The sequence below is a fragment of the Equus quagga genome, chromosome 5 (assembly GCF_021613505.1).
Source record: "Equus quagga isolate Etosha38 chromosome 5, UCLA_HA_Equagga_1.0, whole genome shotgun sequence".
In the NCBI taxonomy this organism is placed as follows: domain Eukaryota; kingdom Metazoa; phylum Chordata; class Mammalia; order Perissodactyla; family Equidae; genus Equus; species Equus quagga.
The window spans coordinates 118,979,610-119,003,141 of record NC_060271.1 but is presented as its reverse complement, the minus strand read 5'-3'; the positions used below and the strand labels follow the sequence as shown (position 1 = coordinate 119,003,141).

At 39.7% G+C, this 23,532-nt stretch overlaps 1 protein-coding gene across 2 annotated transcripts in view; it reads right to left on the bottom strand.

The window, feature by feature from the left end:
* The window catches only part of DNAJC27 (DnaJ heat shock protein family (Hsp40) member C27), a 32,581-nt gene extending 9,591 nt beyond the window's left edge, over positions 1-22,990 (bottom strand). For both annotated transcript variants that reach the window (XR_006888435.1, XM_046660071.1), the window contains exons 1-5: positions 22,754-22,990; positions 15,091-15,173; positions 11,500-11,569; positions 3,836-4,000; positions 3,073-3,195 (exon numbers count right to left, since the gene is read on the bottom strand). Coding sequence is in view for 1 of the 2 variants with exons in the window: in XM_046660071.1 (XP_046516027.1) it covers positions 3,073-3,195; positions 3,836-4,000; positions 11,500-11,569; positions 15,091-15,173; positions 22,754-22,840 (528 nt within the window). In the remaining variant the exon portion in view is untranslated. The remainder of the gene's footprint in view (positions 1-3,072; positions 3,196-3,835; positions 4,001-11,499; positions 11,570-15,090; positions 15,174-22,753) is intronic.
* Positions 22,991-23,532: the final 542 nt, after the last annotated feature.

Genomic DNA, 23,532 nt, shown 5'->3' with positions numbered 1-23,532 from the left:
AGTAACGGGTACTGAACTAGACATCCTGCCACACACTACTACAAAAGTGGACAAATATATAAGGTAACTATTTTCAGGCAGTAGACAACAGCAAGTGTAAGATTGCTCCTTGGCTTTCTACCTGGAGTCCATTTCCTGATCATGTCACAGAGAGTTGGAGTCTGAGCAGACACAAAGTCCCATTGAGCCAAGGAGGCAGAGACCAGAGCTTGAGGATGCTAGTGGCTAGAGGATATGCCAGAGCAGGGCATTGGAGAGGAGGAACTCTGCAGAGTTGGGCCCCAGAACCCATGTGGGAGTTCCCCACTAGTTTGTAGCTGAGGGCTAGGCTATACAGACACAGGGTGAGATAATCTGAGACCTAGCAGATAACAGCTACCATGGGGTTGAGAACAGAGCTGCTGTACTGGAAGTCTAGTGGTGCTAGGGGAAGAGCTGTCCCGGGGACACTGGAGCTTGGCCTTGCCAGAGTGGAGAGACTGCCTTAACCCCTCATTAATACCCCCAGCATCCAGCTGAGACACCACACAACGGCTATGCCTTAGGAATTAGACTCATCCTAACAAAACCTAAACCCAAGAGCTGACAAGATCTGCACGAGGGACAGAACTTGGAGGCTGAGTCCTGCCAAATCAGAAGGGCTCGGGAAACACTTTGGGCTTCCTTCAGATCCTTGCTATCAAAGCAAAAAATCAAGTCTACAGAAGTTCAATGTAAGTTTCCAGTAATTAAACTACCTGTGGAAACAAGAATCAACATTTTTCTGAGGAAAATAAAAGAATCTAGAGTCTCCACAATGTCTGGTGTTCAATCAAAAGTCACTACTCTACAAAAAAAATGTTATCCATAGTCAGGGAAAAAAGTAGTCAAGAGAAAATGAACCCAAGATGGTTCAGCTATTGGACAACGACTTTAAGGCGGCTATTATAAATATTTCCAATAGGTAAAGGAAAACATGTTCAAAGAATTAGAGGAAAATATACTCTTAATAAGTGAACAGATAAGAGGATCTCAGCAGAGAACTGGGAGCCATGTAAAAGAACCAAATACAAATTCTAGAACTGAAAAGTATGGGGAATTGGAAAATTTACTCAGTGGATTTAACAGCAGATTGAAGCCAGATTGAAGCCAGATCAAGAGAGACTATGTTGTCTGAAAAATTGAGAAAAAAAATGGAAGAAAAATAAACAGCCTCAAGGATGAGGGGCCAAAATCAAATGGTCTAATATACATGTAATTGGAGTCCCAGAAGGAAAAGAGAGTGGGAACAGGGCCAAAGAAAAATTGGAATAAATAATAGTAAAAAAGAAAACCCAACTTCTCAAATGTGATGAAAAACACCTGCCTACCAATTTGAGAAACTCAACAAACCCCAAGTAAAATAGATATGAAGAGAACCACACCTAGGTACAAGCACAATGACTGAAAACCAAAGATAAAGAGAAACTCTTGGCATAGCTAGGGGGAAGAAAAAGACATATCACGTACAAAGGAGCAAGAGTAAGAACGGGTACTAATGTCTCATGAGACACAATAGAGGCCAGAAGAGAATGGACCAATATCTTTAAAGCGCTGAAAGAAACTGACCCTCTAACAGTTATTGTTATTATTATTATTTTTTTTTTTTGAGGAAGATTAGCCCTGAGCTAACTACTGCCAATCCTCCTCTTTTTGCTGAGGAAGACTGGCCCTGAGCTAATGTCCATGCCCATTTTCCTCTACTTTATATATGGGACACCTGCCACAGCATGGCTTTTGCCAAGTGGTGCCATGCCCCACCTGGGATCTGAACCGGCCAACCCTGGGCCGCCGAGAAGCGGGACATGCGAACTTAACCGCTGCACCACCAGGCCGGCCCTAACAGTTATTATTTATACCTCTTGGACAAATAACTACTACTTTTAGATGTCCTCATATCTGAAATGAGAATAATACTTGTCACACATTGTTAAGAGTCTCAAATGAGATGAAACGTGCAAACTCCTCCAGAATTATACAATACTATTCAAATGGTTAAATGTCATTATCGCACATACATAGGTACGAGTTAGCATAGGTCTACGTACTCAAAAGACTAAACACATGGCAAAGCAACATCAACCTTCTATTCTTGAAATAGAAGCTACTGATGCCCAATTCAGCCTGTCAGCCAAGGATGAAACCTGTCTTCTGGTAGGAGGGGTGACATCTTGTGAGAGGGAAATTCAGCATAAAAGATTAAATAAAATCCCACTCAGTAATTAAGAACAACTCTTTATAGTATAGCTACATTATTTGAAATGCTAAAAATTCCCAAAATATGAGATATATTCACAAGAAAAAAATGCATTATTCATGCCATGACTTACTTCCAAATGTGTCTATAATTAAGAATTGACTTGACTTTATAACTGATTGTTGAAATAGCCTCCTCTCCTTAAAATTATTCAAGACTAGTAAGTTTTAAAAAGTGACCATCTATTCAGGTTGTGATATGAGTACATCCTTCTCTCGTACTCATATTCTTGACTGGTAAGACCTAATTTTTATGTATGACTGGCTGGATTCTGTAATAACAGTCTCCCACTCTCTAATTGCACCCCCATGGTCTAGAATATAGGATTATACTAGCTATGGCGAGGCAATTTTGCCAAAGTAATGCTTCCATTTGATTATGAATACAAATGTAACCAAAGGTAGCTCTGAAGAAAATCTTTGTCCCACTTAAGTAAGTGTACAATAAATGTTGTTAAACTTGATGACTAAACTAGAGAGCTTCTTCAAAATACAGATTCCTGGGTTCCAGCACAACATTAAGCTTCCAGTAGATCTGGAGCCCAGTAATCTGTATTTGGAAGAATCTCCCCAAGTAATTCTGATGATCAGCCAAGTCTGGGCTAAAATAACAGCAGACAGATATCACACAGACACACACATTCATTCTCTTTTCTCTCTCTTTCCCACCAGCTTCTGGAAAGAAAGAGCTTATTCTAATGAGAAATTCCTGCTACTTTTTTGCTTCTCATAATTTAAACTAAAATTTGGCATCGTCAGCCTTGACACAAACTCTAAAATAACAAAATGCTAGGTTACCTGGAACATCTCGTTGATTCCTTCTCCGGTTTGTGCTGAAGTTTCAAAGTACAGGAATCCTTTGCTTTCGGCCCAAAGACGCCCTTCACTTTCATCAACACAGCGGTGCTTGGTACAATCGATCTGAAATAGAAAGTTATGGGGCAGAGGGAAGATTTCAACCTTGTCCCACTAGAATAGGCCCAGTGAGGTCTGTGTCAATCCTTCACTGAGGCAAATACTATTCTCAAATGAACCCCAGCGCTAGTACATCAAATTACCAGGAGCAAAAGGGCCAAAAAATTACTAATACTGAATGCGGACTGATTTTCCGTGGCAAAACAACAAGCGCCTGCAACCGCATTTCCCACTTTATCCCGGGAGAAAACTCTACCCCTCCCCTCTGTGAAGCCTGGCTGCATGACATCTGCCCCACTCAAGGGGCCATGGGCTGCTTCTCACACCTTCCCATAGTGCTCATTTCACCTGACTATGGCCCCTCCTCCAATCAGGTCAGAGCGTGATAATCAGGACCCACCTCTCCTGCTCAGTCACAGTATCCTTCCCCAAGTAAGACACCAGAAAAAAAATGGACAAAAATCCTGATATACCAGGTTTTGCTTATTTTATTTATTTTAGGGACATATGTTTTGCAAAGCTGTTGATTCCTATATTACAGAATAAAGAATTTTTCTTTTCTTTTTATTTATTCCCCAGAACTCAGAGCTGTAGTCTTCCCATAATGAATCTAGAAAGTTGAGCATACCATTTCCAAAGCAATTACCTTGTTGGCACACACCACAAAGACAATATTTTCCATGTTTCCATGAGGTCCAAGATCTTGCTTCATTTCTGCCAGCCATGCATCAAGGGCGTCAAAGGAGTCTTTCTGCCCAACGTCATAGACCAGTATCACACCCTGTGTGTCCTTGTAAAACTCGTTACGAACCTTCACACAAAAGAACGGATGCACAAAATGTAGGTTTTCTGATTTTACAAAAATACACCTCACAGTCATTAACTTAGCAAAGTGTATTCTTTTGTGTATTCATAGTATTTACTATTGTATGTCAATATGTGCTGGTCTTTAGAGGACCTTTTACAAAATGAAAGTATCATAAAGAACAAAACAAAACCCTATTAGCACAGCAGGACTTGTAATGGAAACAGCAGCCTCCTGCCCCATCCCTCCTCACCTCCAGTTCGACTCCCCAGAGGCAATCAATCTGTAATTGTTGTTGGTAGGCTTTAAAAGAACACAGATTATAAAGTTCTTCTTAGGAGAAAGTAGGAAGGTGAGTGAAAAATTAAAAAGAACTAAGTGACCCAAGTATCAGCGAGAGGTACGGCCATTTATGTATCGCATCCCAAAGCTGGCTTCCCCCAGGATGCCGGGCAGAGCTTCCCCAGTGACTCCTGATCTGGACACCAGCTTCAGAACTCCAAACTCAGAGCCTCTGTGCAATGCAGCAGAAAAGAGCTCAGGCTCTGGAGTCAGACAGATCTGGGTTCACATGTACTCACCAGTTGTGTGATCTTGGGCAAGTCACTTAACCTGTGTCTCAGTTTCCTCATCTGTAAAATGGGGATACTACTACTTACTTCACAGGGTTATTATGAGGATTAAGTGAAATAATGAAGGCAAAGCACCTAAAAGGTGCCTGGAAAACAATGTGTATTGGAACCTTCTCCCTTGCTTCCTTGCATGCATTCTCTGCTTGTCCTCCTCTGATGTTTTCATTGGAAATGGCAACTCGCCGTGGGGCATGTCTACAATTCTGGGAAGAGGCAGCATGAAGTACTGGGCACACTAAAGTGACAGAGGCAATGACAGGCTGGATGACTGAAGAGCAACTTTGACAAATTGGGAGTTTCAGGCCAAAATTCCAGTAAGAACCTTGACAGAGGCCACGTATGACACGTTCTTTTCAGAAATTTCCAGTACGTCTTCTGACTCACAATGGATATGTTGTAAGAAATGAAGGCATCTACACGTCAGGCAGGAAGTGTCTATAGGTTTCTGAGCATAGATAGATACCTGGACCAAGAATGTAAGTACCTATTAATTCGTAGGAACTTAAGAAGCTATCCCCTAATATTAAAACCAACAGAATCAGAAAGAATTCACCATGATGACTAGAGTGAGTCGGCTCCCCTCAGCACTCACGGTCCTTAGCCCTCCTGCGGGAGTTGAAACAGGGCTCCCCCTTCTTTCCTGAAACTCTAGCTGCCTTGGCTCCCATACACCACATTCTCCAGGTCCCTAACTGATCTCTCACCAACTCCTCTTCTGTCCATTGCTCCCACTCCAGTCTGCCACCACAATTACCCAAATCCTGTCCTGGGCCCTTATCTTTTCTTTTTTAATCCTTCCTCCCAACTCAGCAAAATCAACCACTTGCACAGTTTTAATTGTGAGAACCTCCAAGATGAGTCCTTTCATCTGTGCTTCCAGACACGCATTTCCAATTAGTTCTAGACTCTTGCAGCTCAAGGTCCTGTTGGAATCTCAAATTCAATATGAACAACAGGAAACCCTCCAACTTATTCTTTCCTAACCTCTTCCTTCTCTTGAACTTCCAGTGAAGGAAATTAGCACATACTCATCTGAGTCATTCAGCTTGAAAGCCTGGTGTTAACTGCTGCAGCTGTCCTGTCCCTTTGCTCAGCAGTTTCAAACAATCCTGCAGAAGCCACCTTTGCCATGTTTCTTGAACCTCTCACTTCCTTTCCATTTTTATTGCTAACATTATCTCTTGACTGCACTGCTGCAAGAGTCTTCCAAGCAATCCCCTAGCAACATTATACACTGTGCATATGTATCTTTTTAAAGCCCTGGTTCAAAAATTCTTTAGTGTCTCCCCACTGCCAACCTCCTCAAGTTCAAACTCTTTTAATTGACATCAATGGTGTCTGATCGGTCCTCCACCAACTTCCTAGTCTTACCCTCCTACTATCCCCTGTACTTCAAACCGACAATCTCTCTTTCCCCCAAACTTGCCCTATGCCTCTGTAAGTCCATCTGGAAACAGACACCTCTTTGTCTTTAATCTTCCTAGGTCTAGCTATAATACTGTATCTTTCACACGGCTTTTTCTGTCCAATTCCTCCCCATCTAATCTCCTACGCCTGCAAAACAGAATGTAATCTCTATGTCCCCTGGAATACCACAGCATCTCGTATTTCTGATAGTGCTCATGTCACTTCCTGTCTGGTTTCACAGTCAGTAGCATGTCCAGTTGCCTTCCCCACTAGACCGTGAGCAACGTGAAGGCAAGCATCTTGAGGCATCCCTGTGTGCCACTCGCTGGGCCTAGCAGATGTAAGTATTTGAGGCATATTTGTTTAATCAAATGGCTGAATGTGCTTTCTAGTAGAGAACAAAAGTAGAGGCCAAAGGGAAAAAGAAAGAATTTCAAAATGCAGATCATGCTGTCCAGAGGGAGACTGGCGTGTAAAAAGACACTTAAGCAAGCTCAGTGGATTTCTCTCTCAAGGGCTCATATTCAAGCCTGGGTTCAGCGACTAGCTACCAGGTCATCTTGAAGGAGGTATTTTACTACCTCAAGCCGTAGTGTCCTCATCTGTAAAATGAAAAGGTCAAAGCAGACGTCTTACTGGCCGCCTACACTTCTATTATTCTTGTCTCCCAAAACCACTTTCTAAGGTTAGTCCTGGCAGACTTGCTCCATCCAAAGTTTAATTAAATACGATGCTAAGGGAATTGGGATTATTTAATTCTTAAAGTAGAGATGGCAAACTTTCTAGCTTGTAGGTTAGAGAAACCTGTAGTTTAACATCACTCAGGCCTCAGAAAGTTTCTATGGACTCTCTAACTCATACCAATAAACCCCAGAATTCAGCTGTGTGCATGGGAGAAACAAGATCAGCGGTCAGATACAGCCCCACCACTCCCTCGGCAGTCCCTTCTTTGACACCTGCCTCTGACAGTATCTCACATACTAAGTGGACCGTCCTTTCTCAGCAGGCCCTTTGAGGAAAACTGTCAAAAGGACTGGTGACAGGAGAAGCCTCAAATAGAAGCCAGGGATCATAAGAATGGCTGTGGCCACTGCCCTAGGTGTGTCCCGAGCAAAGGTATACTTTGGTCAGCTTGGGCTTAGAAAGAAGACGATGGCTTTGGTCTTGTCAAAAAGGAGAAATCGGTTACGGACAGCAAATATTTGACAAAAAGAGAGATCAAGGCTATATAGGAGAAAAGGTACTTCGGAAGTGGTGACTTCAAGGAGCTTCTATTAATTACACTTCTATTTTTATGAGCTGCTGAACAAAAGTAATTGCAATTTCAGGTTGCATTAATAGGAGTCTAGTGTCTAATGATAGAAAGTAACAGAACACTCAGTGTTTTTCACTAGTTAGTATCTGGAAAGTTGAGTTCAGTTCTCAGCTTCCTATTTGCTAACTAGAGATTATCCACAAAGGATGCTGATAGGTCTAGCTGAGACAGGAATAAAAAAATGTTTTACCTGGAAAGGAGCAAATTAACAAATAGTAGAAAGGCTCTCCTGGAGAAGCAGAGACTCAGTCTATATTGCTTCAAAAACAAGGCCAGAATCAGAGGTGAAAGTCAAAGGAAGGGGGCCTTTCTAAGGGAGAAGCTGCTAATCTAGTGTTTAGCACTGTAAGGGATTAACCAGTGAGGCAGTGAGACCCCGTCATTAGAGACAGTCATTCTCCAAATTCTTACAGTCTGCACCAGTCACAACTGTCCTGTGTATCATATTGTCCCTGGATTCCCACCAACCTGCATAACACTTACTTATCCATCAATACTCAGTTTAAATGTTGCTTCCTTCAATAGGACTTCCTGACCTTCCAGATAAGCTAGGTCTGGGTATTAAGTGCTCCCAAGCATTGTGTCACTTGTTTAACATATTCTCTGACATATTTATGTTCCATGAGAACAGGGGCTGTGTATCTTGCTTCCAGCATAGAAACTGGCATAGTATCTGGTGAATGAAAGATGGCCATCAATCAGGAAGGCTGAAGAAAGAAATCCTACAATGGGCAGCGGTCTGGACCATGTTAATTCTCAGGCATCTTCTAACTCTCCATTTAGATGACTTTGATATAATCTAAGATTTATGGTAACATTTCTGGTGGTTAGAATCTATGTCAAACTTGTGGTCACCCAGACCCTCCACGCGTTTTTCACTGGTATTATTCTATGCTTGTGAAATTGATTTAACCCACTATAAGCCTTCGGCTTTAAAACAAATTCATTTTACATAAATATTTGGGTATATTCACAAGATGGAAGATTATACAGCCATTAAAAGTTATATTTTCTTCAGGAAGATGGAGTAGATTTACTTTTCCCAATTCTTCCTGCTAAGTACGAGTGAAAATCCTGGATATTATATATAAAACATCCATAAGAGGGCCAGCCCTCATGGCCTGGTGGTTAAGTTCAGCATGCTCCGCTTCCATAGCCTAGGTTTGGTCCCTGGGCGTGGACCTACACCACTTGTCTATGAGTGGCCATGCTCTGGCGGCTCACATAAAAAAGAGGAAAATTAGCAAAAGATGTTAGCTCAGGGTGAATCTTCCTCAGCAAAAAACAAAAAAACATAGATAAGAAGACTCTGGAAGGTGGAGAGAGGGAGCCAGATAAACTAGGGACCTCAGGACCCAAGGAACAACATAACGGCGAGTTTCCTGGATTTTCTTTTGCTTTATATAACCAAGCTGAAGAAGTACTACTTGGAAATGCCAGTGAATGCAGACAAATAAAAGCCCGACAAAATCCTGCTCTCTTCAGCCAAAGAATCAGGAAAGAAGCAGACTTGCAAGACAAAAACTTCAGATGATAATCACTCCATTCCAGCCACACGCCTCGGAAAAAGCCTGTCTCTCCAACCCCACCCACTCAAGCAAAGGCTGAGTGGAAATTTTAGAAAAATAAATTAACAAAAAATACAATAACGGAAATAAAAAAGTTTAGCAGTTGGGCTCAACAGCAGAATGGAGGGGACAGTGGAAAGAATCAGTGAACTGGAAGATGAAACAATAAAAATTACCCAATCTGAATAATAGAGAGAAAATAAACCAAAAATAAGTAAATAAATAAATAGAACAGAGTTTCAGGGACCTGTGGGACAACAAGATCAGAGTCCAGGAAGGAGAGGAGAAACAGGTGGGGCCGAAAAGGTACTCAAAGAAATAATGGCTGAAAACTTCCCAAATTTGGCAAGAGCCATAAACCTCCAGATTCAAGAAGCTGAGAAAATCCCAAACAGGAAAAAAACCCAAAGAAATCCATGCTAACACACATCATAGTTAAACCTCTAAAAACTAAAGACGAAGGAAAAATCATGAATGCAGCCAGAGAAAAATGACACTTCTCCTGCGGGGAAAAAACATCTCAAATGATAGCAGATTTCTCATCAGAAATCTTGGAGGCCAAAAGAAAGAAGCATACTATTTTTCAAATGCTGAAAGAAAAGAAATATCAACCCAGAATCCTATAACCTGAAAAAATATTCTTTAGGAATGAAGGGGAAATCAAAACATTCTCAATCAAGGAACACTAAGAGAATCTGTTGCCAGCAGACCTATGCTAAAAGAATGGCTAAAGGAGTTCTCTGAATGGAAAGGAAATGATAAAAGAAGGAACCTTGGAACATAATAAAGGACAAAAGAACAGAATAAGCAAAAATATGGGTGAATATAATAGGCATTCCTTCTCTCTTGAGTTTTCTAAAGTATGTTTGACAGTTAAGCAAAAATTGCACACTGTCCGATGTAGTGCTAAATGTATGTGGAGAAAATATTTAAGACAATTATATTATAAACGAGGGACGACAAAGTAATATAAGAGGAGGAAACGTTTCTACACTGCATTCAAAGTGTTTAAATGACGATGCTAGCAGACTGTGACAACTTACATAGTGTAATACTAGAACATCCACTGATGAAGCTACGCAGAGAGATTTACTCAAAAACACTATAGACAAATCAGAATGGAATTCAAAGAGTGCTCAAGTAACCTACAGAAAAGCAGGAAAAAGAAAACAGAGAAATGAAAAACAGAAAAAAACCCTGGCAGACTTAAGCCCTAATACATCAATAATTACATTAAATATAAGTGGTCTAAAAATACCAATTAAAGGACAGAAATTGGCATAATAGATTAAAAAACATGACTCAACTATCTACTATCTATAGGAAAGTCACTTCAAATATAATGATATAAGCAGGCTGAAAGTAAAAGGATAGAAAAAGATGTATCATGCAAACATTAATGAAAGGAAAGCAGAAATGTCTACATTAGTATCAGATAAAGTAGACATTACAGAAAAGGAAACTACCAGAGACAGAGGGAGAAATATATAATAATAAAATTATATAATGAAGACATAGCAATGGTAAATGTGTATACACCAAACAACAGAGTTGCAAAATTTGTAAAGCAAAAACTGACAGAACTGAAAGGAGAAAATAATCAAATCCACAACTATAGTTGGAAACTTCAACACCTCTCTGTCAGCAATTGACAGAGCAATTAAACAGAAAATCAGTAAGGATATAAAAGAATTCAACACCACCACTCACCAACAGGATCTAATAAATATTTATAGAATACTCCATCCAACAATAGCAGAATACACATTCTTTTCAATGCCCACGTAGCATACACCAAGGTAGACCAAATCCCAAGCCATGAAAAACCCTCAAAAATTTAAGAGAATCCAAAAAAAAAAAAATTTAAGAGAATCAAAATCATACAGTGTGTTCTCTTATCACAATGGAATCAAATCAGAAATCAATAACAGAAAGATAACAGGAAAATCTCTAAACACTTGGAAAGTAAACAACACACTTTTAAATGATCCATAGGTCAAACAGAAAATCTCAAGGGAAATAAAAAAACATATTGAATGAATGAAATGAAATATGAATGAAAATGAAAATACAAAATATATCAAAACTTGCGGAAAACAGGTAAGCCGTGCTGAGAGGGGGATTTACAGCACTAAACGCATACTCAGAAAAGAAAAGAGTCTCAAATCAATAATCTAAGCTCCCACCTCAAGATCCTAGAACAAGAAGGGCAAAATAAACCCACGGCAAGCAGAAGGAAGAAATAATAAAGGCAAGAGCAGAAGCGAAATGGCCAAACTAGAAAAGGGTGAAGAGCCTCCACAGGGAAAATGAAAAACTCAAGGAAGGAAAAACACAAGAGAACGGCCACAAGATTCATCTGAGACTACTTAGGACCGAAATTTCCTACCACCATTTAAGGGGATACTACAAAAGACCAACAGATATCCATTAAGTTAGGGCTCAGAAGGGAAGCTACAAACACCAGCTAAATTTACGTGTTTTTATACATGATTTTAATATTGGTTGTTTCAGATAATTCAGGATCTTTCCTTAAGCCCACTGATAATACTGGTATAGGTTTTCTCAAAAAGGCTTTCTTACCTCGTAGAAGAAGGGATGTCCAGCCATGTCAAAGATGTTAACTTTGATTTCTCTGTCTCTGACTTGTACCCTGAAATGTTCAAATGGAAACAATCCCAAAGAAGGTCATGGTTTCTGCAATCACATTAACATCATTTATGTCATTTATGAATTTCAGAAGAGTATGCATATGACATTTAAATGAGGCTTTCTTAGTGCCTCTTCTTGATTCCAGGTAATCTTTACAACAGCCAGCAACTTGGAAGATGACTCTGCCTCCTATTTTAAGAACACTGTGCTCACTGGAACAAGAACTCTCACTTACCTTCACCTTACCTCGGGACGCTTCAGTCCACACCCCTTAACTAACAAACGGTACCACTGCTATGCTAAGAAAAACTCGTTTAGGACAAGTAGGAATGAGATGAAAGAAAATAAAATGTTTCATTTCACTTAGAAAGACATTTTAATTACTACTGGTTATGCTTGGTTACTATGCAGTACAGTAACAAAGATATATATTATTAATGACATTTGCTTAATTTTCTTGTGACCTTCATTTGGGCAAGAGCAATGATCAATTTGTTCTCAGAAATTTGAAAATAGAGAAAAGAACAAAAAGAGAGATAACAACGGAAATTTGTAATAGAACTAACTACTGTTAACATCATAGCATATTTGCTTCTAGGCTTTTTTTTGGAAAGAAAAATCACTATTGGAAAATGAATGAATGAAACATTGTAAATAATTCAAACACTAAAGAAAAAATACAAAAACGAAATTTTAAAAGTTAGCCCAAATTCTATCACCCAGGAAAAACCTTCATAAACATAGGTGAACATCATTGTAGACTTCTTCTATGCATAGATAAGACTAATAAATACAAATATTTTTATAAAAATGGGATTATACTATCTTAAAATAAAAAGCATAAAATTTACTCTATATTAACAAAAGAAAAAGAAACTGACGTGAACTCGGAGGAATTATTGAGTTTTAAATATAAATGTTTCCTCACCACAGAAATATTATTTCCTAAAATATTCTCTAAGGTTAAGAATAGAGAGTATTAACCATCAATTAACAGATTAGAATCATGACATTTTTTAAGTAACGTGTTTCAGTTTGGACAGCATTGACATGACTCCCTCCTATGGAATACAAGGACTTTAGCACTTGCCTTATTGTCCCTATAACACCTCCTGGCTGGTCTATTACCACCATCCCCTTGTCCAAGTTTATAACATCCACTTTCTGTTCTGAAACCATAATTCCTACAGTTGTTTTATATTACTTGCATATTTAAATCAAGCTAACCACTAATCATCTTATCATGATTTCTCCATTCCTGAATTCTCTTCCATATTTCATCTATTCTAAGATGCACATTTGTTTTCATTTTAACATCTGTGAAATCAGGATCCATCTTATAAAAGAGAGTGTGAGAACTGCAAAATAAAACAGAATAATAACAGAGTTTGAGAGCATCTGGTGAAGATCTGGTATAACAATTTATATTAGAAATTTTTACAGTAAAAAGACAGCAGCTAATAGGGATGGAGCTGAAGTCTATAAAGTGAGGAAGTAACACAACTGTGTTCACACATTGAAACTCAGAAGCTAGACAGGGGAAATTATCTTAAGAAAAATGAGAATTCATCATCTCAAAGTAGTGCTTTCCTAAGTTGTGGCCTGAAAACCACCTGTATCATAATTACGAGAGGTTGTTACAAATGCAGATTCCTGTGCCCCACCCTCAGATCCAGCAAATCAGAACCTTAGTGTAGGTCCTAGGAGTCTGTATCTTTACAAACTCCACAAGTAATTCTTAAGGATACTGTAATTTGAGCTTCACTGTATTGAAAACAGTAAGCATGGAATGGGCACTTATTATTTTGACTACCCAAAAGAGTATCCCCGACTTTCTCCTCCCAGGTGTGGTTCAGATGGGTTCTGACATCTTAATGATCCCACCTGCTGGCCACAGCCAACCGAGCTGGGGAAAGGTATCTGTCCTCCCCTGGACAATCAAAACCTTCCCTGGGATTTTTAAGCTTGGGATATTAGTTGCGGTCTCTCTCTGGAAGTAAAATTTACAACGTGAGCCTGAGATCGCTGGCAGCTGCGTAGAGGGAGTCAAAAGTTAGAGAGAGAGAGAGATGTAGTGAAATGATCTGGCTATATTCTGTCCCTGGTTCTAGCCATCTCTGAGGCCCAGCTACATCCTTGCAATTGGATTATGTGAATTGATTAATATCCCTTTTTTTCCTTGAGTTGGTTTTCTGTTGATTATACCCTCCTGACTCACCATAGGACAATCATCTTTTCCAAAAAAAATTCAGCCAGAAACAGAACAGCCTGTTGAATAAACCACAGTTCCATAACATAACATGGTGATTCTTACTTCTTAGAGGAATAAATTAGCTACTTACATGGATTCAAAACAAAACGGGTTTAAATAGGATATCCTACCACATCATTGATGAAATCCTGTGCCCTGAAGTACAGACCCTCCACTTCAGTCTACCTCTTGAATGTTGCCCTCACGTTCTAATCTTGCAAACTTTCTCTTTAGCTATATCTATCTTACCCTAACAATAAATATTTACTGAGTATCTACTGTGCATAAGCACTGTGCCCAGCACTTGGAGATAATTTATACTAATAGCCCCTTCTTCATGGAGCTAGCTCATAATCTAGCAGGAGACATAAATATATACAAATAATAATAATAACACAAGGCAATTTATGATAAGTACCATAAATAGCAAAGAGAATTTCAATATTTCTGTCACTTGCAACCAAAAAGCTTCCTGATTGATAAACAGGGTGTTCAGAAGGCCTTACGGGAACGGCAGCATTTTACCCCTTGAAGAGATTGACAGGTAGAGATGAGAGGAAAGGACACTTCAGGTGGACAGAATGAATAACGGCACCGAGATAGGAAAGTAGGAGGATAGCAGTTCAGTGTGCATGGAGAGCAAAGTGTGTAAAGGAATGCAGGAGAGAGAAGGGGAGGGGAAGTTGGGGCCAGAATAGTGAGCACCTGAAGTCCCGCCTTTGGGGGTGTGCAGTCTCCCCCAGTTCTCCGCTTCGGCAGTACTGTTTCCTGTGAATGTGACCCTGTCGCCCCAGCTCAGCCCACCCTTGATTAGTTTCCAAATAAATCCCCACTCATACCCAATTTTACTCTTCCCAGATCATTTTTGCTAAATTCCAATAGGCTATTAAAGATCATAAACCAATACAGGAAGTCCCCTGATAGAAAATTTTCCACATAATATTTAGACTTTAGAGAGAATATTTCAAAATGTTCTAAAAACACACTTGCTAACAGGACCTGCTTATACGGAAACATGTTTCCTGACAGGTCACATCTACCAGTGAGGCTTTGTGCGGAGTGCTCATCACTGTAGACCCCACACCTAACAGGAGGCCTGGCGAACAGACGTGCTCAACGAGGAAGAGATGACATGATCACTACATATCTGTAAAGGTCTCTTACTCTATTCCTATCTTTCTTAATTTATCTTCAGAATCTCTATATCAAGACAGATCATTTTACAAAGGTTCTGAATGTAACTTACAAGCCCAAAGAAACAATATACTCACTTTGTGACTCCATAGTCAATTCCAATTGTTGCAAGATATTTAGATACAAATCTTTTCTCACAGTATCGCTTTATAATACAGCTCTAAAAAGGTAAAAATACATGCTTTTAGTAAAAACACTCTGAGAACACACACAAAATAAGGACATTTCTTTATTATGGTTTCTTCATTCACCATGGAGAGGGAGAGCATTTTCAAAAGCCAAAACTACAAAATAATTGAAACAAATGCTAAAAGTGAAGATTTTAAAGAAAAATTATTTAAAAATTCTTCCCCTTAATACCAAATATGGGCATGTTTTCAGTTTAGTTCTCAATCCTATGCTGTTTTCTTTTGAAGACCACCAATCTCCAAATATCTCTCAGACTAGTTTCTACTTAGATGTCCCACTGTTACCGCAAATTCAACATGTCCAAAAATGAGCTAACCTTATACACAAAAACAGCTTGTCCTGCTGACATCCTAGTTCTGTTAATAATAGCACCATTTTCCCAATTACAGAGGATTAAAATACCAAAGTCACGTTTGATTCTGAGCCTTTCTAAATCTTCTTTTGAACGTTTTTCCCATCTTTCTCCTCATTCCGATGCCCGTTGATATCACAGTGGTTTAGGTCCTCATCATCTCCTCCTAGACGACGGTAGGAAATTCTTCACTGGTCTTTCTGCTTCCTTTTCCTCCCAACTTAATCAATATTGCACACCACTGACACTATTTCATTTCCCTAACTAAAAAATCTTCAGAGGCTTCGAAATCTAAATCTTCAGAATCTTCAGAGTTCGAAATCTAAATTCCTTTGTCCGTTATTCAAGGTCCTCCATAATCCGGCCCTAATCTGTCTTCTCTGTCTAAACTCTTCTATACAAACTCTCCATTTCTGCAAAACTCTCAGCACCCGACCTCCTGACTGTCGTTACTTTTCCCTCTATTTGGAATGAGCTTTCTCCCTTCTTTCCAAATCTTACTTATCCTTCAAGGCCCAGCTCAAACTCTGAGCACCCAGGTTAAAAGAGATCTTGCCTGTATCTGAATTCCTCTAGTACTTTACATAAAAAATCTATTCCGTATATATATATATATATATATATATATATATATATATATATATATATAATGTGTTTGCCATCAGTCATACACTGCCTGTTATCAATTATCTTTTCACATGTGTATATTTATCTTATCTCTTCAGCTAGACAATAAACTACTTGTGGGCAAGAACCAGTATTTTACTTCTTTGTATCTTTTGCAGCAGTTAGCTCAGTGCCAATGAAAAACCAATTTAGAACGACTTGTATATTAATAACAATCCTTAGCATTCATGAAACTTACAATTTACTTGAAGTACTGATAATGGAGTTTATTCTGCTCAAACCCTTTCCTGATGAACCTCAATCTAAATCAAATAGGACAGTTACTTTAAAAAGTACTTAATAAGCTCATTGTGAACTGAAGGAAAAATTTCTTTGCAGTGACTACTGCTAAGAGGTTATACTTTTAAAGACACTTTATAGCTTGAAAGCACTTCTCAAATGTTTTCTCTCATGATATCTTAGAAAAATAAACATAGCCTTTTTCTAAATTATTCATGAGATTAGGGACCTGGAAGTCCTTTTACTCCACTAAACTATTCAAACACTAGTCCTAAGTGTTTAAAGAGATACACATTTAAATAACAGTATTAATAACGACTCTCTATAACACAAAGAGACAGGGCTCCCGGGCCTTGGGACCTTCTAAGCTAAGTTAGATAACATAAATATGGAAAGAAGTTTTTGTTTTCTCTATTTTTCTTAAACAGATCTTTAGGCACTTTTATTTTTTTTAATACAGTTCCAATGAAAATCTTAATAGGTTTGAGCCTTTTTTTCTAAGTTACCCTAAAATTCATATGAAAGAACAACTATCTGAGAAGAGCTAATCAAAGTATTAAAAAGAGGAGTGGGGCAGTAGAAGAGGAGGGAATTTGGCTTGACAGATATTAAAATACAGCCTGAAAAACCAATCCAGACAGAATTATATTGGCATAAGGACAGACAAGTAGGTCAACAGAACAGAACAGAGAGCCTAGAAATAGATTCCATTATATAAGGAAATTTAAAAAGCAAAGACATTGATATTAAAAGTCAATGGGAAAAGAATGATTTATTTAGTAAAATGTTACCGGCACAATTGAATATACATCTGGAAAAAAATTAAGTTAGGTCCTCAACTTTCCTATATACAAAAATAAATTACACATGAATTTGAGTTAAGCATTTAAAAATAAAACAAAAATGTCAGAAGAGGGGCTGGCCCCATGGCCTAGTGGTTAAGTTCGGTGAGCTCCACTTCAGCAGCCTGGGTTCGGTTCCCAGGCATGGAACTCCGCCACTTGACAGCAGCCATGCTGTGGCGGCAACCTGCATACAAAATAGAGGAAGACTGGCACAGATGTTAGCTCAGGGTGAATCTTCCTCAAGCAAAAAGAGGAAGATCGGCAACAGATGTTAACTCAGGGCGAATCTTCCTCAGGGGGAAAAAAATCAGAAGAAAATGTGCAGCATATGTACAACCTTAGGGAAACCTTTTCAACCAAAAAAGGAAGCCCAGAAACCACTAAAGAAAAGACAGTCATAACTGAGTATATGTAAACAAAAATAATAAAAGCAATTGTATGGGAAAACATCTATAAAAATATTAAAAGATGACACACTGGGGTGAATATTTGTAACTCATACGACTGGCAAAAAGTTAATATCTCTAATGGTCCCAAACCAGAAAAATTGGTAAGAAAGACACATGACCCAATAGGAAAATGTGTAGAGAGTATAAATGGGGCAATCCATAGAAGAGCAAATCCAAATGTCCAAGAAGCATATGAAAAGATGCTCACTTCATCTGTAGTCAGTGAAATGCAAATTAAAGTCACAATGAAATTACTTCTCACGAACCAGATTGGTAGTAATTAAAAGAATGACAACACTGTGTTGGCAAGGATTTGGGGAAAAGAGTGCCTGCATACTGCTGGTAGAAATAGACATTTTTGAAGAGCAATTGGCAATAGCTACTAAAATAAAAAAATGTGCTCTTCAACTCAGCAGTTGCACCCCTGGGAACCTAGTCCATAGAAACTAGAGTACCAGTATTTAGGATATATATACATACAAGCATATTTATAGCAACATTGCTTGTAATAGGTAAAAAAGCTGGAAACAAAGTGAATTCTCATCAATAGAGAACACTTGCATGATATGGATTATTATGCAACCACAAAACAGAGCCAGTAGAGTTGTGTCAGATAACTTGGAGGGATTACCATAACCTACTGTTAAGAGAGAAAAGCAACCTCCAGAGAAGTATATACAATATTGCATGATGGGGGTACTTTTGACTGCAAGTAAGAGAAACCCAATTCAACTGATTTAGCAGGAAAATATTTATTTAATATAACTGGAAATCTAGAATTAGGGCAAACTTCAGAGTTGGCTGACATGAAGAGTCGATGGTAAGCACATCAGGAAATTTCAGGTTCTAGAGGACACTGAGAACTGGGCTTCGGGGAGGTTGACTGCTGAAGCAGAAAGCTGAACTGGATGTAAACAAAGACCAGAGAGAAATTTCAGGGTTCCTTCACAGAGGGGATTGAGCCCTTGGGAATCTTCTTTTTCTTACTGCATTTCTAGAACCTCTAAAACAATGCTGAATAATAAAGGAAAATAGCAAGCATCCCTTTTGGTACCTAATTTTAATGGAAATGGCCTTAGCATTTCACCATCTGGTATATTTGCTGCTGGTTAACAAATATTGTTTATCATATTTAAGTAGTTTCACTTTATTCTGATTATGCCTAAAGTGTTTACTAGGATTGACTACTTGATTATATCAAATGTTTTTATAGTACTGAAAATATTTTCTCGAGTACAGATAATCAGTTGATGTAACAAATTATGTTGATTAACTTCTTGATATTGAACCATGTGTGCATTCCTGGAAAAAAACTACTTGCTAATAGTGAATTTCCTTTTTATGTATTTTGATATATTGCTGAATTCTATGTGTAGATATTTAGAAATTACGCCCCTCTACGTATATGTGAAAATGGTATGTATTTTTCTTTTTGATACTATATCAAGTTTTGCTATTTAAGTTACCATGACTTTATATAATAAATTGGGGTGCTGTTCACCTTTGTCTTTTCCGTGGAATAACTTATGTAACTGAAATTATGTGTTATCTAAAGTTCAAATAAAGCTTATTCATGAAGCCATCTGATTCTGATACCTTTTTGGAAGGTAAATCTTTTAATTGCTTTCCTAATTTCTTATGCAACTGGTCAATTGGGTTTTCTACTTCTTTTTCAGTCAATTTTGGTAATTTACATTTTGCTAGGAAATCCTCCATTTCCTCTACATTTTCAAATGTGCTTCCAAAGAATTGTATGTAGCATTCTCTAATCATTGTTTTAATCTCATCCAGTACGTGATAATGTCTCCTTTTCAGTACTAATCTTGTAATTTTTTCTTTCTCTATTTTTCTTAAGTAGATTTTTAGGCACTTTTCTTTTTCATTTATCTTTCCAGAGAATTCTCTCTTTCTTTTGGTTTATTTCATGTCCTTTTTCTAATGTCTTAAGTTCCTTTAATTTTTTTTTTTTTTTTTTTTAAGATTTTATGTTTTTCTTTTTTCTCCCAAAGCCCCCTGGTACACAGTTGTGAGTCTTTTTAGTTGTGGCATGTGGGACACCGCCCCAGCATGGCTTGATGAGTGGCGCCATGTCCTCGCCCAGGCTTCAAAGTGGCGAAACCCCAGGCCGCCGAAGCAGAGCGCATGAACCCAACCACTCGGCCACTGGGCGGGTCCTCCTTTAGTTTTTAAATTGAGATATACCGTACCATAAAATTCACACTTTTAAGGTGTACAATTCAGTGATTTTTAGCACAATCACAAAGTTGTGCAACCATTAAGTTCCTTTAGTTTCATCTCTCTTTTTTAGAAATGAATAAGATAACACATTCTCCTTTGACTACAGCTTTAATTTTGTCTTGAAGGTTTTGGTATGGATTCTCTCCTTTTCATTGCTTTCTAGTCATTTTGTCATGTGTTTTGATTTGCCATTTGACTCAAGGATTATTTACTAGGGGATGCCTTAATTTTTAACTTAAAATTGTTTATCTTTACATCTTTCTATATTCTCCAAATTCTTTAAAATGAGTATGTGCTACCTTTACGACTAAGGCAAAATTTTTTTTAAAGTTACATTTAAATCTTTTATCCATCTAAACATTTCTTTTGAGAAAGGAATGCAATAGGACTCCACCCCACTCCCAAATATAAGTAGTTGTTCCAACAGTACTTACTAAATGGTCCCTACTTCCCCGTGAACTTACTACATTTGTTGTAAACTGAATCTCCTTATGTGTTTCGGGTTTTTTCTGAACTCCATTCTGTTCCACTGATGTCTCTATACTTTCTTTCCAGTATCAATAGGAAAAGCTTGGTAACTTTAAAATATGTTTTAATATCTGGTAGTGTTAGTCTCCCCTCATTTCTTTGTTCACAATTTTCTTGGTCATTCTCATGTTTAATTTTTCATAAGGACTTTGGTGCCTTTTATTATGTTCTGAAGAAAAGAAAAACCCTATTCGTATTTTAACTGGAACTGAATTACATTTGTACATTATTTTAAAGAATTGACATCTACAAAATATTTGTTGCTGTTAGTGCCACCAAGTTGGCTGACTCCTAGTGATCCCGTGCACAGTAGAGCAGAACCCTGCCCCATATTTTTGCGCCATCCTCTCACCTTCTGACGCTAAATCAGACAACGTTCCACTGCTTTCATAGGGTTTTTATGGCAAATTTTTTCGGAAGTGGGTGGCCAGGTCCTTCTTCCTAGTCTGTGGAAGCTCTAGTGAAACCTGTCCACCATGGGTGACCCTGCTGGTATTAGAAATACTGGTGGCATAGCTTTCAGCATCACAGCAGCACGCAGCTGCCACAGTATGACACCCGACAGACAGGTGGTGTGGTTCCTGGGCCACGGTGCTCACCACCAAATCTTAACCACTAGATCACCAGGGCTAACCTCTAAAATACTGAGTGATCCTAATTAGGAGGAAAGTATATCTTTTCATTTGCCTAAGTAATTTTATGTACCTTTGCGGAGTTTGAAATGTTTCTTTGTATAGGTCCCATCTCTTCTTAAGTTTAAACCTAGATACTATATTTTGGTTATTATTATAAATTAAAATAGTTTTTTGATTACATATTCCAAACAATTATAATTTGATATAGTAAAGCTATTAATTTTTTAATAGCTTAATTCTCTTTGGGTTTCCAGATAATCATCATCATTAGCAAATAATTATAATTTTGCCTTCTCCTTTCCAGCATTTCATATTTTATTTTGTCTAAGTGCATTGGCTAATAACTCTGGAACAATGTTACATAAATGTGGTGACACTGGGCATTTGGGGCTATTTCTAATGCTGTACCATTAAGTATAGTAAAATTACAAAAGTGATACATGTTCACTTAGCTAGTTTAGTACATAACCTTGCAGAGGCTTTATTCTTTTCTTTTTAATGCTTAGAACACACTTGCCATTCAATGTGTTGACTTTCCATGAATGCTATGTTAATACTTACATACACACACACGGACAGATACATAAATATTACAGGATACGCTAAATGGAAAGAAAAGACACTGATAAACATTTTCTGAGCATCAACTGTGAGCAGGGTAATGGCCTAAACACTCCCATGAGCAGCTCTTTTGGCATGTAGATCCTACTCCGCGTTGATTTTGACAGCATCCAATGATGGAAAGAGCACGGTGGTGAGTGTGAAGACCCGGGTTCTAATCCTGTGTTAGTCACTGATTTAATGACCTTGGGAGGTTCTTAAGCAACAGTTTCCACTCACCCAGAAGGAGAGATAATTTTGAGTCAAGAGGAGGCAGTCTCAGAATTAATTTGGGGAAAGACCTCTGGTCCCCTCTTGCCCTCCCTTCCCCCTATACTACGGGAGAACTTGTAGCTGATATCCAGTAGAAGGACCATGGAAAACGGCAGTGGAACAAAGCCTTCTTTGACAGAATGGATGTTATGACACTACCAGAAATCAAAACAAAACAAAACAACACAGGCTCCTTGACATCCACTGCATCTCCTCTGTGAAACACCTGAGCATCTTATGACTGAAATGTAGATTCTAGACTCCATGTCTGCAGAGCAACATTTTATAAATCCAAATCCTCACATGCACCCCAGTAAGTTCCCTTAGGCTCCCAAGCACCGCTGGGGGTAATTAAACTTTTATTCTCCACCTCTAAGTCCTGGACGGATCACCTAGAACACAGACATGGTATCTAAGACCTGCCACAGGGATCTAGGCCTCCTTACTCTCTTTGGGGTACATTCAAGGCTTACAGGCCACAAGAGACACCTTCTTATGGAGAGTGACGTCAGTAGAGGAGGGGGGTGGCAACCCAAAGGTCAAAAAGGTCAGCAGAGTTTTCCTCGCGGAGCCGCATCACCCAGGAGGAGACCCAGGCCTGCTCAGGGGCGGGGAGGAGGCTGGACCCCGGGATGTTGAGTGGCCGCCCTCCCAGCCAATCGGCAGGCCGCCCCGCTGCGGGGGGGGAGGGGGGCAGGTCCCGCCCCTCCCAGCGCGGTACTCACTTTTCCCACTTCGGCGTTGCCCATGGAGATGACTTTGATGCGCAGGGACTTGCCAGGCTCCTTCCGCTTCGGCATGTTGGCCTCCATTGCCCTCGCTCTCTCGGGGCCACCCGCCTCGGTCTCTCCTTGTTCACCGCGCTGGCCTGTCCCTCAGGGCTCCTCGTCCAATGGCGGGACCGCTGCTATCGTCACCGCCCCGGCCCCGCGGCTCGCCATCCCCGCCGCTGCTTAGCAGCGGGCTCGGGCGGTTGGGAGCGCAGGGAACTGGGGGAGGGAGAAGAGAGTCTCGCGATGGTAGAGAGGGGCGGCGTGACGTCATCGCCAGGCCCTGGAGACGGGGCTGTGGTTACCTGTTCCCTGGGGTCGCACCACCGGGCCGGGCCGGGTCCCTCGGCGGGATGGGGTCGCCCGGGGGTGGCTGGGTTTACTCTCGGTGCAGAGCGCGGCTTTGGGTTCGGGGCGCCAGGTCATAGGCGTTTGTTGAGTTTGCAGCCCAGGGGGTAGAAACCTGTTGGCTGTTAGAACAGGTAGAAATCCTCCGGCTGGGAGTCTCCGGAATTACGGGTCAGTTCAAGGCCCGGCCGCGCTGAAATGTCAAAGTCGGCCACGGCCCTTTTGGGGGTGTTCTTTCTGCATTGTTCAGTCCCCGTGGACCCGTCCTTTCCCCCCCCCGCCCCCCCCCCCCCCCCCCCCCCCCCCCCAATATTCTGTTTCCCGTGCTCGTGCTTCCTGAGGCAGCGTCAGGCAGTGGGAAGTCAGGGCCCCAGTCCTGAAGAGGG